The sequence below is a fragment of the Aethalodelphis obliquidens genome, unplaced genomic scaffold (assembly GCF_003676395.1).
Source record: "Aethalodelphis obliquidens isolate GAN/ISIS:26980383/991018 unplaced genomic scaffold, ASM367639v1 scaffold3, whole genome shotgun sequence".
Classification (NCBI taxonomy): domain Eukaryota; kingdom Metazoa; phylum Chordata; class Mammalia; order Artiodactyla; family Delphinidae; genus Aethalodelphis; species Aethalodelphis obliquidens.
The window spans coordinates 14,010,081-14,026,747 of record NW_020837947.1 but is presented as its reverse complement, the minus strand read 5'-3'; the positions used below and the strand labels follow the sequence as shown (position 1 = coordinate 14,026,747).

At 38.3% G+C, this 16,667-nt stretch overlaps 1 protein-coding gene across 3 annotated transcripts in view; it reads left to right on the top strand.

The window, feature by feature from the left end:
- Nucleotides 1-16,667, top strand: part of ESR1 (estrogen receptor 1) — a 262,966-nt gene that overhangs the window by 65,992 nt on the left and 180,307 nt on the right. For all 3 annotated transcript variants that reach the window (XM_027083203.1, XM_027083221.1, XM_027083210.1), the window contains one exon: nt 1,055-1,171. In XM_027083203.1, coding sequence (XP_026939004.1) covers nt 1,055-1,171 — 117 coding nt within the window. The remainder of the gene's footprint in view (nt 1-1,054; nt 1,172-16,667) is intronic.

Below are 16,667 nucleotides of genomic sequence, written 5' to 3'. Positions count from 1 at the left end.
CAAGCCAATAAGGTGAAGTAAACCTATGTGAATTACAGCACATCATTAGAGAAACAGTCTTGGGAATTATTGGAGAACCAGAAGGGAAAGAGAGGGAGAAAAGGATAGAAAGCTTATGTAAATAAATAATGGATGGGAACGTTCCCAAAACAGGGGAGAGATTTGGACATCCAAGTTCATGAAGCTCATAGGTCCCCCCCAAATTTCACAATATTATATGCTAATTATATCTTAATAAACCTTGAAAAAAAAGCCAATTAGAAGGAAGCATTGGAGTGAGAGAGATTCAATAAACAAGAGAGAAAAGAAAGAGGATTTAGAATAAAATAACAGCAACAACAACTAATATTCATTCAGTGTTTGCCCTACCCACGGCACTGTGCTAAGCCCGTGACATGTAGTCTCACATTTAGTTCTCAGAATAATGTTATGCAGCGGTGCCGGGAGGAAAGTGTGGCCTAAGGATGTTAACCAACTTGCTGAGTGTCTTCCAGCTAGTGAGTGGTGAACTGACTTACTACCTTAAGGATCGACCTTGGTCACCACCACAGCCCACCACCCCCCAACTGGAATTTAGGTGTTCTGTGCTGCGTTTGAAGACCTACTTAAAGATTCTTTAAATTATATTTTAAGAAAGGCCACTTTGAAACCCTCTGTCTGAAAGTTCTAACAGCTCTATTTGGACAACAATTTTGGTGGGTGGCCTGGGTCCAAAAAAAAAAAAGAGGCCTTATCTACTGAGAAAGAATATATATATAAAACCTTGAGAATATATATATAAAACATCATGCCCCCAAATATAGGCTGTGTGAACTGAAGGGGATTTGCCCAAAGAACTCGCAAAGCAACTTGGGGAGGCAGAAATTAATTGTAGGAGAGTTTTTTTTTTTTTTTAACATTGCAAGAAGGACACAAAAAAGGATGATGGGTTGAGGCAGCAACATAGAAAGGCCAAGGAAGAGATGTGAAAACATCCCACAGACAGCTTCCCTGTAGATTCCGACCGACTAAATTTCCTGAAATAATACTAATTCTGTCCTCTTGCTTTCGATAGGACATAATGACTACATGTGTCCAGCTACCAACCAGTGCACGATTGATAAAAACAGGAGGAAGAGCTGTCAGGCCTGCCGGCTACGCAAGTGCTACGAAGTGGGCATGATGAAAGGGGGTAGGTACCTTGGACCCAGGGCGCCCACCATGAGGTCCTTGTCCCCCACCCACTGCTGGCCATTTCCATTCTAGTCACCCCGGGAGTGGAGTGGTTTCTCTTCTAATTAATTTTTTTCCTATTCTCACTTTTCTTCACAACAAAACTATTTTTTATAACACATTTTATTAAAAAAGAAGGAATCTGAACACACCATTTTGTGTTTCATATTTTCAATGTAAATACTTATATTTAAAATCAAAAGTGTGTGGGAGGTGGTGGTGGAAGGAAAAGAAGACTGCTCAGCGAATTATTCTAGAAATATTTTTCAGTTACTGTTTATATTTCCTAATGCTAGAAAACGGTATCTGGGAAGAAACTTTCCTTACACTGAGACTTGTACATGTGAAAGCTAAAGAGCTAGTTTGTCATCTTTCAATCCCTTCACATCCCTTAGGGAATTTGAATTTCAATCAAAAGGCAGCTTTCTCCTTTAGAAGTTGAGTTAACTAGCAGCTCCCATAATCTCAGTGTCCAGTATGGAGCTGGGAACAATGCAGTGATTTCTGAGCGCTAGCGTCACGAGGTGGTCGGGATCTGTGTCCGTGTATTTGTGCTGTGGGTGTGTGTATGTGTGGTTTTCTGTCTCCTCATGTATCCAGCCTTCCAGTTTTCTTATACAGGAATCCAGCGTCTGGTTCTGGGAATATTAGGTGCTCCATAAATGTGGTTGCCTGATCTCCTTGTATTCTTTGGAATCTAGTTTTGAAGAACACTTCTAGTCTTGAAGAGCCTTCAAGATACTGGGAGAGAACAAGAGGAAATGTGTAATTGAAATAAAGGAATGGGTGCATCCAGTGTTTTAGGATGATAGAAAGGAGAGAGACAGACCTATGATGGTGCTGCCTGCTGATCAGAATGGGAAAAAATCTTTCTGGAGAGGAGGCTTGAGATTAGTTAAGGAGAACAAAGTGGCCATGAAAAAGAGTAGCGATTGTGTAAATAGAGGGAAGCTAACCTTTAACTCATTAACACTTGGACAAAGGGGGAGGCAGAGGAAAAACCAACAATCATGCCTGATTATTAGGGTGCTTATAGGCAAAGATTCCTTTGTTAATGGCCATAAATAAATCTACCTGGTTGAGATTTTGAATACAGCATTTGGAATAAATTATCTTGATGAACAGATGAAATGTTGCATTTACACATTGTGTGAGCTGTGACTATATGTCTTGAGTGTCTGAAAAAGCAGCTTTGATTCAAAGGGTAATTAATTCCAAGAATTTAACAGCCACATTCAGAAAATGACACTTTGAGTCATAAATGGATTAAATATTTAAGGAATTCATTTTTCTTTGTACTGTTGGAGAATTAGTCAGGCTTAATTAAACTCACAAAAAGCTTCTTAAGGTAACGTGATAAGTGACAGGAATAAAACAGCTACATGCAAAAAGTTTACTTCGAAAGAGTAGAGTCCAAGTTTAATATTCTTCTTTGGCAATTGTAGGTAGATTAAGCCCAGACTCTTAAATTCTCTCTAAAAGCTGAAATGATCAACTTGTAAATTGGTCCAAAACATTTTTTTTCTTTGAGGGTACCCATACATTGACCCCACTTCATAGAAACAATTCTATTTTTCTTAATTAACATCCAGATACAATCTGGATGCATAAATATAAATTATGCATACACATTTTTATCTAACAAAAAATTTAACATGCAAAGACATAATAAAAATCTTCCCACTGCTTTCAAATAGGACTTTAGATAATTACTGCACATAGTCAATCTATGTGTGCGTGCATGTACATGTATATTTATGAGTGCAAAATATATATCTATACTAGTTTGCTGCTGTGTTATTCTGCTCAGCCTGCCATAGCAAAGTCTACAGACTGGGTGACTTAAACAGCAGAAATTGATTTCTCACAGCTCTGGAGGCTGGAAGTCCAAGATCAAGGTGTCAGCAGGGTTGGTTTCACCCTAGACCTTTCTGCTTGGCTGGAAGGTGGTCCTCTTCTCGCTGTGCCCTCACGTGGCCTTTTCTCTGTGTGTGTGCATCTGTCGTGTTTTTTTCTCTTCTTTTAAGGACCCCAGTCATATTGGATTAGGACCCCACCCTTAGGCCCTCATTTAATCTTTATTACATCTTTAAAGACCCTATATCCAAATTTAGTACTATTCTGAGGTACTGGGATTAGGGCTTCAATGTGATATGTCGAGGAGACACAATTCAGTCCATAACAATTTCCCATAGAGATTCCTTAGCAGTTGTTAGTATCCGTTACGTAAAATGAAAACATGTGTCTTTCTGGCAGTTTATACGTGTGTATAAGTTTTACAACAAGCTTTAAAACTGTGAAACTATAGGCTGTGAGAACATCTCATTTTAATTATATGTATAGTGTTTGCCATAATGCAATATAATTTATTTTTCTTCCACAGTATGGGATACCACACATAACTTCATGACACCTTGTATAACAACTCCCCAGATCCCACCCAATAAAGACCTAATTTACAGCTGGAAGTACAGTTATAGCCAACTATAAAATTTGAAATTACTTGTAAAGAACAGCTGTGACTAGATAAATCTTTACAACATTTTCCTACTGGTTTCATAAGAATCCAGTGTCTGAACCAGGCTAGAGACCAATTCGAATACTGAATCTCTCCATAGGAAATAAAATGTTTCATTTCAGATGAAAGAGAGAGAACCACAAACTTACCTCCTACTTTTTTTTTTTTTTTATGGTACGCGGGCCTCTCACTGTTGTGGCCTCTCCCGTTGCGGAGCACAGGCTCCGGACGCGCAGGCTCAGCGGCCATGGCTCACGGGCGCAGCCGCTCTGCGGCATGTGGGATCTTCCCGGACCGGGGCACGAACCCGTGTCCCCTGCATCAGCAGGCAGACTCTCAACCACTGCGCCACCAGGGAAGCCCCCTCCTACTTTTATAGCAAGGTAGAATGCATTTATTAAAGTACCCTAAAGATCCAAAACAGTGCATGATTTATCTACATGAAGAAATTTAATCTCTTATGATGCCTGCTGTACCCTGAAAATCCCAACCTCATTATTAGATTTGGTCCTGAGCCACGATGGTTCAGTAAGATGCAGGATTTAAGACATGCTTTAGGGGATGCACTTTCCCATCTTAGTGCTGCTGGTCTCTGTCTAGCTTGCATTTTCCTTTTCATCTGTCTCCCTCCCCTTCAACCTTAAGTGGCAGATTAAATATCTCTTCTTCAGGGAGGTCTTCCTTTTGCCCCACACTAGGTTAGCTTCCTGTGTTCTCCCTTTCATAGGAAACAACTCTTCCCTGAGCCCTCCTCACTATTATTGTTAGTTGTTCAACATCTGTCCATGAACTCCACAATGGTGGAGACTGTCCTGCCTACTGATCTAGCACTAAGCAAGTCACAAAGTGAGTGTTCAAGATATTTTTTTCCCATGAAATAATGACTTAATTCATTTAAATAGTTATTTGTTCAGGGCTGCTTAAGGGTGAGCTATTATGAAGAGTACAAACATGGATAATCACCTAGTCCCTTCCATCAGAATCCTCATTGTACAAAGGGGACATTTGCACCTGAAGTGGCAAATAAAAATCTGGAAGAGAAGTTAAGACCTGGATGGAAGATGAAGATGAGAATGGAAGACCAGCGGCCAGTGGAAGTTCAGAGCTTTGGCCAGCCACTGCTGGGTTTAGTCCAACCCAGAGTGTTATTCAGACCATGTGACTTCCAAGGTGTATATTATTATCCAAGAACTTGGCATTCTAGCTTGGTTTGATGGAAAGGGGAAAACCTCAGAGATGGAATTCTTGGACCAAATACTGGCTTCCCCTCAGATTTGCTGAGCAATCCTGTTACAGTCATTTTTATGAGTTTCATTATCCTCAGATGTAAAATAAAAATAAATAATTTATATTTAACAAGTTTCTTGTAAAGGTCACAATTCATAACATGTGAAGTACTTTATAAAGTACAACACAAGTGTTAGTGATTACAGGCAGACCTCAGAGATATCGCAGGTTTGGTTCCAGACCATAGCCATGAAGCAAATATAAAGTGAGTCACACAAATTCTTTTGGCTTCCCAGTGCATATAAAAGTTAATGTTTACGCTATACTGTAGTCTACTAAGTGTGTAATAGCATTATGTCTAAAAAAATGTACGTACCTAGTTAAGAAATACTTCATTGCTAAAAAATGCTAGCCATCATCCGAGCCCTCAGCAAGTCATAAAAGTAACATCAGAGACCACTGATCACAGATCACTGTAACAAATATAATATGAATGAAAAAGTTTGAAATATTGTGAGAATTACCAAAAAGGAACACAAAGACAGAAAATGAGCAAATGCTGTTGGAAAAATGGCATCAATAAACTTGCTTTATGCAGTGTTGCCACAAATTTTCAGTTTGTGAACAACGCAATATCTTCAAAGTACAATAAGATGGGCTTCCCTGGTGGCGCAGTGGTTGAGAGTCCGCCTGCCGATGCAGGGGACACGGGTTCGTGCCCCGGTCCGGGAAGATCCCACATGCCGCGGAGAGGCTGGGCCCGTGAGCCATGGCCGCTGAGCCTGTGTGTCCGGAGCCTGTGCTCCGCAACGGGAGAGGCCACAACGGTGAGAGGCCCGCGTACCGCAAAAAAAATAAAATAAAATAAAAATTAAAAGTACAATAAGTTGAGGTATGCCTGTAGATCTCCTATCCTAAAAATAATTCCTATCTTACCTAAATACTCAGCACAGATTTTTCTTGGAAGGAAAAGAATGGCAATTTTATCACTAGTACTAAGTATAAATATCTAATTCCTTTGTGGGGAGTAAAACCCTGGCTCAGACACATCTGCTTTTTCTTTTTTTCTTTTTGGTGTCATATGCTAGATATAGCTTCATGATGAATGAAATTTGTTGATTATCATTTTATGATGCCAGGGATTTATACAAACTTGTTAAAATTCCTCCCGATAAACTCGGAAGTGTGTTGGTTGGCAAGGTTTTCATTTTTCAGACAAGGAAATTGTCACCAGAAATTAGTTGATGTGCAGGACTCATGCACTGCCCATCCTGGTTGTGCTTCCTTGTAATACATTAAGAAGAAATTTGAGATAAAGTAATAATTGTCACTAGTCTTTATTTTGGTGACAACATTGCAATTTAATTTTGAGAAATATTCCAAAACAATAAATAAATTTAACAAATTAATGTTACAATTTTAAAGTGAGAAAATAATAAAAATAATAATATAGTTGGGGAAATGTATGCTGTGGGTTCAGAATAACTGAGATGCCCAATGAAGAGCTGGAAAATAAAATATTTCCTTTTGCCTAAGTTTAATATTTATAGTCATGTGTTACTATAATTTGTTTCATTGATGGGATGAGCTTCCAGACCAGAAAATTAGGTTTCCTTTGATCCTACATTGGCTCTTTTTTTTTTTTTGCCAGAAGTAACTGTTTATTAATGTTAATGACAGGAGAACCAAATCAATGAATTAAGAATGTAAATGTGGGGCTTCCCTGGTGGCGCAGTGGTTGAGAGTCCGCCTGCTGATACAGGCGACGCGGGTTCGTGCCCCGGTCCGGGAAGATCCCACATGCCGCGGATAGGCTGGGCCCGTGAGCCATGGCCGCTGAGCCTGCGCGTCCGGAGCCTGTGCTCCGCAACGGGAGAGGCCACAACAGTGAGAGGCCCGCGTACCGCAAAAAAAAAAAAAAAAAAAAGAATGTGAATTTCTTTCTTGGGATAGTCCAACAATCCTTGTGAGACTTGTAGCTGCATGTGAATCCAAGCTTTTTCAGAAGGCAGGGTTGGGAAATCACGTTATTTTCTCTGTCTCTTTTGTTTTCTGTCTTTTCTCGCTCCTTTTTGGTATCATCTAATCCCATGACTTTAAATACCATTTATATGCTGATGACTGCCCAGTTTATACCTTTAGCCCAAAGTTTCTCCCAAGTCCATGACTTCTGTATACAACTTCTCAGGTGTCTTCCTCACTTGAGTGTCTAAGAAACATCTCAAACTCAATTTGTTCAAACCTGAATTTCTGCTTCACCCTCAAACATGCTTTATCTGCAATCCTTCCCATCCTAGCTAATAACTTCATCTTTTGAATTGCTCAGGCTAAAACAAATGGAGTTAACCTTGACACTTCTCTTTCTCCCATACCTCATGTTCAGGAAATTCTGGTGGCTCTATCTTCAAATATTTTTGGAATCTGACCACTTCTCACCAGCTGTATTGTTGACACTCTGGCGTGGAACACTGTCATCTTTCTCCCAGCTTATTGCTAAAGCCCTACCTGCTTTTTTCCTTGCTTCCCTACCATCTATTCTCCCTAAAGATACATTAAAAATGGAAATCAAATCATATCACTTCTCAAAACATCGCACGGCTTCCCCGTTCACCCAGCTGATGTCATTACAGTGGCCAGAAGACCATATCTCCTCCCCATTCTTACTTCTTTCACCTCTTTTCTTATTCCGCTCTCTCCCGCTTACCCTAAACCACGTGGGCGTTCTTAACGTGTCAGGCGCACTTATGTCTTGGACCAATTACTCTAGCTTTTCCCTCTCCCTGGAATGCCATTCCCCCAGATATTTGGGCACCTAACTCCGTCACCTCCCTCAGATTCTTCGCTCCATTATCAATTTATCAATGAGGCTTATCCTAATTGTTGCATTTAATAGCGCAGCCCACACATCCCACATTTTCACCTTCTAATACACCATAGAATTAATTATTAGATGATTTATTGCTTGATGTCTGTCTCCCTTACTAGAGCATAAGCTCCAGATGAGTGCTTACAAACAAACAAAACATGCTTGTATGTTTTGTTCACTGATGTATTTCAAGTGCGTAGATCAGTGCCTGCATCTAATAGACAGTCGAGAACTAGTTGTAGCATGCACGAATTAATAGAATGAATGAGCACAACTGAAAGGACACTGTAAGTGTTGAGCTATGAATAGATTGAGCGTCAAGAGTACTGCTTTTCTAATGAAGGGAGAATATCTGCTTGGAAATTAAAACCTGTATAGGAGTTAGTTTTCACCACATAGCAGAACCTCACCTCAACATCTCAATGACAATACAACAAGAAGCATCTGTTACATGTCAGGGAGAGACTAGGAAGCTGCTGGTATTGGCAGGGCTCACTCATATGTCGGGAGGTCAGCTGGCTGTTTTGGCTGGAGCAACTAGGATGACTGAGTTTTGCTTCACAGGTCTCTCATCCTCCAGCAGGCTAGTCCAGGCGTGTTCTCCCAGTAATGGCAGAGGCACAAAAGAGAAGAAGCCCCAAATCACAAGCCCATTTCAAGCTTTTTGCTTGCATTATCAGCTGATGTCCAAGGGCCAGTGCCCGTCAAATGGCTGAGTCCTTCGGTTTCGTGAGAGGGGCCTTCAGAGTTATCTGGCAAAGGTTAAAAAACTGGAACCATTTTTTGTAATCCATCACAACCAGAAATATGAACTTTTCAGATTTGAAACTGAAAAGTAATTAGAGAGTCATGGACTCTTAACACTTGGAAGGGACTTATAGGTTCATTTACCCTTCTTCCATACTCAGCGCAGGAATCCCCCATCTAGCTTTCCTGACAGCTGTGTGAAGGGTGCTGAATATGGATGTGAATTTTATCTTTGCGCCTGCCTTATATACCTGATGAGTGGACACAAGAGGGCAGGAAAAAAACCAGGAGTAGGCGTGAACCAGTACTTCTGGAAAAATATGGGCTTGTTTCAGATGTGCTGTATTTCACCAATTCATTTAGATGTAGGTTTCATGTATGTTACAATTGGTTATGAATGGATGTTAGAAAACAATTAAATGGAAGGCTATTTTAATATTTCAGTAGAAGTTCACTGCATATATAAAATGAACCAAGAAACACTGACAATCATACTTTTGCTTTTATATAAGTTATAGTTAGAATACTGATTCCACTGTTTTATGCTGAAGTAATTTTGACTGCTTATTTAGAGGTCGTTTTGGTTTTTAAAGGACAGGAAGAGGGATCTTCATTTACCTTTTCACGAATGACCATATCTCACCTTGAATGTTAAAAGAAATGCTGACGGGATTTTACAAAAATTCCAGAAATCAGTCTTTCTTGTCCCTATAATTTGATTTTGCAAAAGCGAATCGTTTTTGAGATGATGTAAGGACCCTTTCTGTCAATAGTATCTACAAAATGCAGAACTCTGGGGGCAGTAATTGTATGAATAAATTGCTGTTTTTAAATTCTATAAGCCTAAGACCTCATACATTTTCATGTGTTTTCATTTTGTTTCAATGATTGTGATTAGGATAATAAACGGTGTTTAGAGCTGAACGAACTTAAAAGATCCCCTAGTCCACCTCTTTGTTTTTCAGCTCATCGTTCTCGTCCAAGTCACACAGCTAGTTAACCACTCAGACCAGAAGCCAAGACTCCTGACACCTGGTTCAGGGCTCTTTTCATTATACTGCACTGCCTTACTGACCAGGAGTAATTTAGATCATAATGAAATGTAGACTCATGTATAAGTAAGATACTAATATCACACAGACCAAATTATGACTTAGGAACAATTACTATGGGCACAAAATCCTACTCTTCTTCAACAAAAACATTCATCAACGCATTCGGCTTAGTTGCACAGCAGAAGTACCACATTACATTTATATGGAGTGTGCGATGGTTATTTTAAAAAGAGTTACTTAATATTTCATTACTTCCTATTGCTTAATATCATTTAAAAAGGACATTTTCTCCTTCAGGCCAAGGGTGTTCACTATTTTCAGGTAACAGTTGCAATATTTGTTGAAAGCCCATCTGTTTTTATTGTTTAAATATTTAGATTATTCTGCTATAAAAAAAAGGTAACTTTGTCAAGTAAAAGGAGACCTGGCTAAGGGTCCAGTCTGAACCTGGCTCTTTCAAGACCCTTGGGCAGATCACGTAATTCTTCTGAACTCAGTTGTCACTTTTGAAAAATATGGGCTTAGGACTGAGTGGTCTCTAGAGCATCTTTCAAATCTTAAATTTTGTGTTTTATGATGGGAGGGTCAGAATTTAAAGCTAAAGGTATGTATACAAGTTTCCCAGTATGAGGAACCACCTCACTAGCTATCATATTTATATTTCAAGCTAAATTTGCAGAGCAACCAGCAACTGGAAAAACCTGTTGGAATGGACAAAGCTATTCTCTTCATTGATTAGCTTGGAAAGTCAATCTCTTTGGAGTGAAGAGTGTCACCAAAATGAGTTTGATGTCCATAGTGATATGAGCAGATGGCTATAATATCACTACACTTTTTTTAGCCACATCAAAGAAAGAGTTCAAGAACAAAGTTTGTTGAGATAGGACTTTGAGAAGATCAGTAAGTTCTTGTCTGTTATTAAAGATGTAATAGTCATGCCTAAGACTTGAGTCCCAGGAGCTGGTGAAACTTTCTAGTGTCTGCCTTGTGGAACAGAGAAAGGAAGAGGCTGAAAAGATAGTGAATTTTGAGAAGTTCCTGGCTTAAATACCACACAAGGGAGTCTGGTGAGTTTTCCTTGAAAACTTATCCAGTAGGTGTAAACCAACACACTTGAGGTGAGACCTCTTGGAAATCACGGAAATATATACCAGCCCTAAGAGAGACTGAAGGTAAAGTGAGGAGTCATTATAAAGACATGTTCTGGTTACATCTGGAGGTGACACATTGTTTAGTTTAAGCTTGACTGAGGAAGTAAAAAGTAGTGAGAAACATACAAAGTTATACCTAGGGGTTGGTATCTTTAAAAGCTTGCTTAAGACTAGTTACTATTATATTTATTTTGTGTTACATTTTTGGCACTGTTATTTAGAAAATTTTACCTAACAAATGCCAGGTCAAGTCCAGACTTCTTAGCCTAAGTCATTTACAGATAACCTTTACTGAGCATTTACTATGTGAAGGTGTTTGGAGACACAGGGTAAAACATGGTCACTGAGCATAACGTCTAGACAACCTAATGATGGAAAGAGATTTTTCACATAAAAGGTGACCAAGCCCCGTCATTCCCTCAAGAGACCTAGGACAGGAGTTGGCCTAAAAATTCCTGCTGCCTCAGTTTACCCACCAGTTGTGATCCTAGTGATATCTTTCAGTGCTCCCAGGGATCAGGCAAGTTCAAGTTTGCTGGCTGGCCCTTTGTACTTTGGGGTTTCAACTTCCGGCTGATATTCACGGGGATATGTCCTATTGCCAAGTTAAGTCCTGCCCATACTAGATTTATTTCTTTCTCTTTGTGGGTCCCAGTCTCATAGAAAACATACTTGCATGAAAACGTTAACTACTTCATCAGGCTCTTCTGAGAATTAAAGGCATGAATTATCTTTTGATGATTAAAAATTGGCACACAAATGTTAGGTTTCATATTTCATATATGGTGTAGCATGGTGGTTATGTCTTTGGCTTTGGTAATCAGACCCCATGGATTCAAAATTTAGCTCTGTCTAGACACGTATGACCATGAGCGTGATACTTAACTTCTCTAACCCCAGTTTCTTTATTTGCCAAATGAGGACAGTAATAACATCTACCTAACAAGGTTGTGTAAGAATTAATCTATAGCTGGGCTTCCCTGGTGGCGCAGTGGTTGAGAGTCTGCCTGCCAAAGCAGGGGACACGGGTTCGAGCCCGGTCTGGGAAGATCCCACATGCCGCGGAGCAATTAGGCCCGTGAGCCACAACTACTGAGCCTGCGTGTCTGGAGCCTGTGCTCCGCAACAAGAGAGGCCGCGATAATGAGATGCCCGCGCACCGCGATGAAGAGTGGCCCCCGCTTGCCACAACAGGAGAAAGCCCTCGCACAGAAATGAAGACCCAACACAGCCATAAATAAATAAATTAAAAAAAAAAAAAAAAAGAATTAATCTATAGCTTTTAGTATTGTATTTGGCCTGTAGTGAGCCCTCCATAAGAGTTGGTTACAGCAGTAATAAAGAGTACATTCAATTTTTGCCTGATGTACTTAATTCTAGTCTCCATATAAAATTCAATTCTACACTGTCACAATTAATCAAGGATTAGCTAGCAATTAATTATTATGTATTTAGTTCAGCTTGGATAATCAGTGATATATAAAAGGTAGTGCCTAGCCTCGAGGAACCTATAATTTAGACTCCTGCCAAGCCTGACGTTCAGAGTTCTCTATCTTCTGAATCACACCTATTTTTTTCAGACTCTTTCCTACTGTCCTAAGAAACCTTTGGCTACAACAAGCAGGTCTGCTCATTGACCACAGAATGTACCTTATCCCTTTCTGCCTCCCTTCAATCTGAAGTTAGTTATTAATACTTTACTTATTCGTAGTAAGTTTCCCTGATTGCTAAAGCCCCTCTCTTTCAGTCGTTTAGGACGCCCTGTAAGTCATCACCTTGTTCCTCGGAATAGCTCTTATATTCCTTCCCTGTGTTAATCAGGTCAGGTGAGCTGCTTGTCAGTATCCTGGTGCTAACCCAGGTACTGAGCATCCTGAACCCCGCCAGCCTGAGGACAAGCTGGACACTTTGGTGTACAGTCAATTCCAACCGCAAGAGAGCAGTTTGCGCCGTCTTGACGCTTGACTACTGCTTGACCTCACCACCCTTGATTTTAACATATACTTCGTTGTCAGCCTTCCGCCTCCTCATTTTCATTTCCAATCTTTGGCATGATTCCATCTGCATAAAGCTTTGATTTTTGACTACTGGGTTATTTATCTGACTGCTCATTTCTCATTGCTAGAACTGTGTCTAGACTTTACTGTCACCCATAGATACCCGGACCACTCAGCTCTGGCCTCAGTATTGTCACTGAGTCTCATCCCTAGGCTGGCCTCTCGAGTGGTAGAGTGCCCACGCCCCTTAGCTTCTGGTCCTTTGATTGTGCGGTTCCACCAGCACCCAGCCAGCTGCCTTAATACATATCTTTGTTTATTTGAACACTTAATTGAATGGGATATAGGATTCGCCTTCTAGGCACCAGATTGAGTTCAGCCAATCTAACGACTTAGTATTGTATTTTAAAAATATATTCATCTCATATCTATGCAGTTAGCTTTTTAATTTCTGGAAGCAGAGAGTGTCATATTCTTGTTTTATTGATAGCACAGTGATATCTTGTAAATATTTGTTATTGATGGTGAGTTTAATGCTAATAGGAAAAGGAGAAGAGGTGGTTTATCTTAATGTTTAGATAAGCCATTCTCTTGGCATTAGTCTGTTGTTCAGATCACTAAGCATGACTGAAGTAACACCACTAACTGTAATGATCTCTCTCTCCCCCATCTTTCTCCCTCTCTCTTTTTGCCTAGTGCATAGACCTGGGGGAAATGTATTATGCAATTTTAGGCATAAAAAGTAATGACACCAAATACTACAACTATCATAACAAATAAATAAAACTGTACCTTAAGTCAAAGAAAAGCAAGCTTTAGGAAGTTAAAAAAAAAGCTGTTTCCAAATTTATTAAGTTAAAATAAGATTTCCTCATTATTGAATTATTTGGGTAATATTTAGTATCACAGGTGAGATGAACTATTTTGTTGGTTGTTGAAACTTTTTATAGATATTTGTTTTGAGAAGTTCTAGGTATAGTGTCTTTATTGTGGATAATTCCTGTTTTATTTTTCCTTTAGCCTATACGTTTATGTTCATTATTTTGTTTCTTGAGGATTCAAAATATGCATTTTGCTATACATGGGAATTTCCTATAAAATATTAGTTGTAGTACGATGGTTTCATAATGAATTTTCCAGGTATTCTTTCTTGCAGGCAGATATTATTAGCTCTATTTTTTTTTAAAACATATTTTCACACATTTTTATTCCCTCCCTCTCTCTCTCTCTCTCTCCCTCTCTCTCTCTCTCTCTCTCTCTCTGTCTCTCTCTCAATGTGGTTTCAGTTCATTAAATGAAAGATTAAAAAAATAAGTTCTAAGGATTTTCTTTAATAATAATTGATTTTGGAATAACTTACCTATGTTTGCTCCAGGGCTGCAGTTCACCATTTATTCACTTGAGAACTTCCCAAAATTAAATTTTGTACATGTGGAATTGATTCACTTCACATGGATGTGTTGTTTACTCCCAAAGTGGTGTAGGTTTCTGACTTTTAATAGTGGTAATGGGTCCGAAAATTGCCCATCCGCATCTGTCAGATATTCAAGGAATATATTTTGAAATTTAACCACTGGGAGGATAAGGAAGTCAGTACTAGGTGACTCTTTGATTTAAATCCAATAAAAAAAATTAGAGAATCATCTGATACAAGGACAAATAACAAAACAAACAAACAGCAGAACAAACCCTATCAAGATGAATTTCAAAAATACTGAGAATATTAAAAGAATAAAATACAGTCAGCCCTTTGTATTGTGGGTTCCACATCCACGGATGCAGGCAACTGTGGATCAAAAATATTTGGAAAAAAATTCCAGAAAGTTCCAAAAAGCAAAAAAGTAGGAATACAATTTTATTTTTTTTCCATTTGGATAACCAAATTGTCCCAGAGCTATTAATTAAACAATACGTTATTTCCTCATCGATCTGTAAAGCTACTTCCTTTTTATATGAAGTTCCTCTCTAAGAGAGAATCTGATTCTGAGCTCTCTTTGGTATTTCTTTCCTCTATTTGTCAATAAAACCACAGTTTTAATTTCCGTAACTTTGTAATTACTTTGACTTTTTATTCCTTCTTGAAAAAAATTTGTTCTTTTTCAAAATTGTTTTGGCTATTTATGGCTACTTTTGCTTCCAAAAGAAGTTTTAAAATCAACTTTTAATGAAATTACATTGAATTTATAAATTAGTTTAGGGAGGTTTGACATCTTTATGATACTTAGTCTTCTCACCCATTAACATTATATAAATTCTCCACTTATTTTAAATCTTTTAAAATGACTTTTAATAAAAATGTAAAATTCTCTCCAAAAGGTCTTGCATATTAAAAAAATTACTCCTAGCTATTTCGTGTTACTGACATTTTAAAGGCATATCTTTTTAAAAAATTACATTATCTTATTGTTTCAGACATGTCATATATTTTTTAAAAATTTACAAATTCAGGACTGCATTGCTTATTCATTTAAAATTTTCCCATGTTGCTGAGTATCCTTCAATATAAGATTATTAGTGCAGTTGCATTAATATTCCAAAATGGAATACTGTAATTTATTGAATTATTTTCCTAATTATTGGTATTTACATTGTTTCTTGCTTTTTAAACAGGAAACAATTTTAAACAGGACTGTGAACAGCTTTCTTGCTAAATCTTTGTATACCACAATAATTATTTACTTAGGATTCACTCCTAGAACTTGAATGGCTGAGTCAAAAGTTATGCACTTTTCCCATGACTTTTGATATATATTGTCAGAATCAATCCAGTGGTGTTGGTTCAGAAATCATAATATCACATAAAAGAACACTGTAAACATTACAAATTATGATATATAAAGATATATTTCTTGATGTGGACTATATCATGAAGAGAGCAGATTATAAATAATGTTTAAGTATTTTAATTATTTAGGCTTATACTGAGCAATAAAGAGGAGAGTGAATAAGTGAATGAATACATGATTCTGGAAGGGTACCCAACAAGAAGCTAGTAGCAGTTAGCCCTGGGTAAGGGAATTATGCATGATTTTTATTTTCTATTTTTTTCTTCTCTGTCATTTCTGTTTTCAACAATGCACGTGAATTATTTATGAATAAAATTTTTTAAAAACTTTGATATTTTTATATAGGTTTAATGGAATAGTATTTCTCCTTCATTTCTTTAATTTTTAGGAAACTTTCTTCATGGCAATTCTTTTTATATGTTTCTTTCTCTCTTCTAGGAATGAGGTTGCCAGTTATCTTACTATAACAGCTGTGTACATTATTCTTATTGTAGTTGGCTGCTAAATTTCACAACTGTAATTATTTTATTCCCCATTTGGTACTTAACTATGTTGTAGGCAAACTCAGAAGTATCATGGAGTGAGTTTATTCAACATCAGAATCATGATATTGAAATGTCAATAACGAATGACTGTTTTGGAGTCAGTCCCTCTTGAAGGTAAACAGGGAACAAAGAGATTTCGGGAACAATAAAAGCTTTCCAAACAATTGAGAAAAAAGTTGTTCTGAAACAATAACGTATGCCCCATCCTTTTATTTCAATGTGTTTTCTTTTTTTTTTTTTTTTTTTAACATCTTTATTGGAGTATAATTGCTTTACAATGGTATGTTAGTTTCAGCTTCACAACAAAATGAATCAGTTATATATATACATATGTTCCCATATCTCTTCCTGCTTGCGTCTCCCTCCCTCCCACCCTCCCTATCCCACCCCTCCAGGCGGTCACAAAGCACCGAGCTGATCTCCCTGTGCTATGCGGCTGCTTCCCACTAGCTATCTACCTTACGTTTGGTAGTGTATATATGTCCATGCCTCTTTATCGCTTTGTCACCGTTTACACTTCCCCCTCCCCATAGCCTCAAGTCCATTCTCTAGTAAGTCTGTGT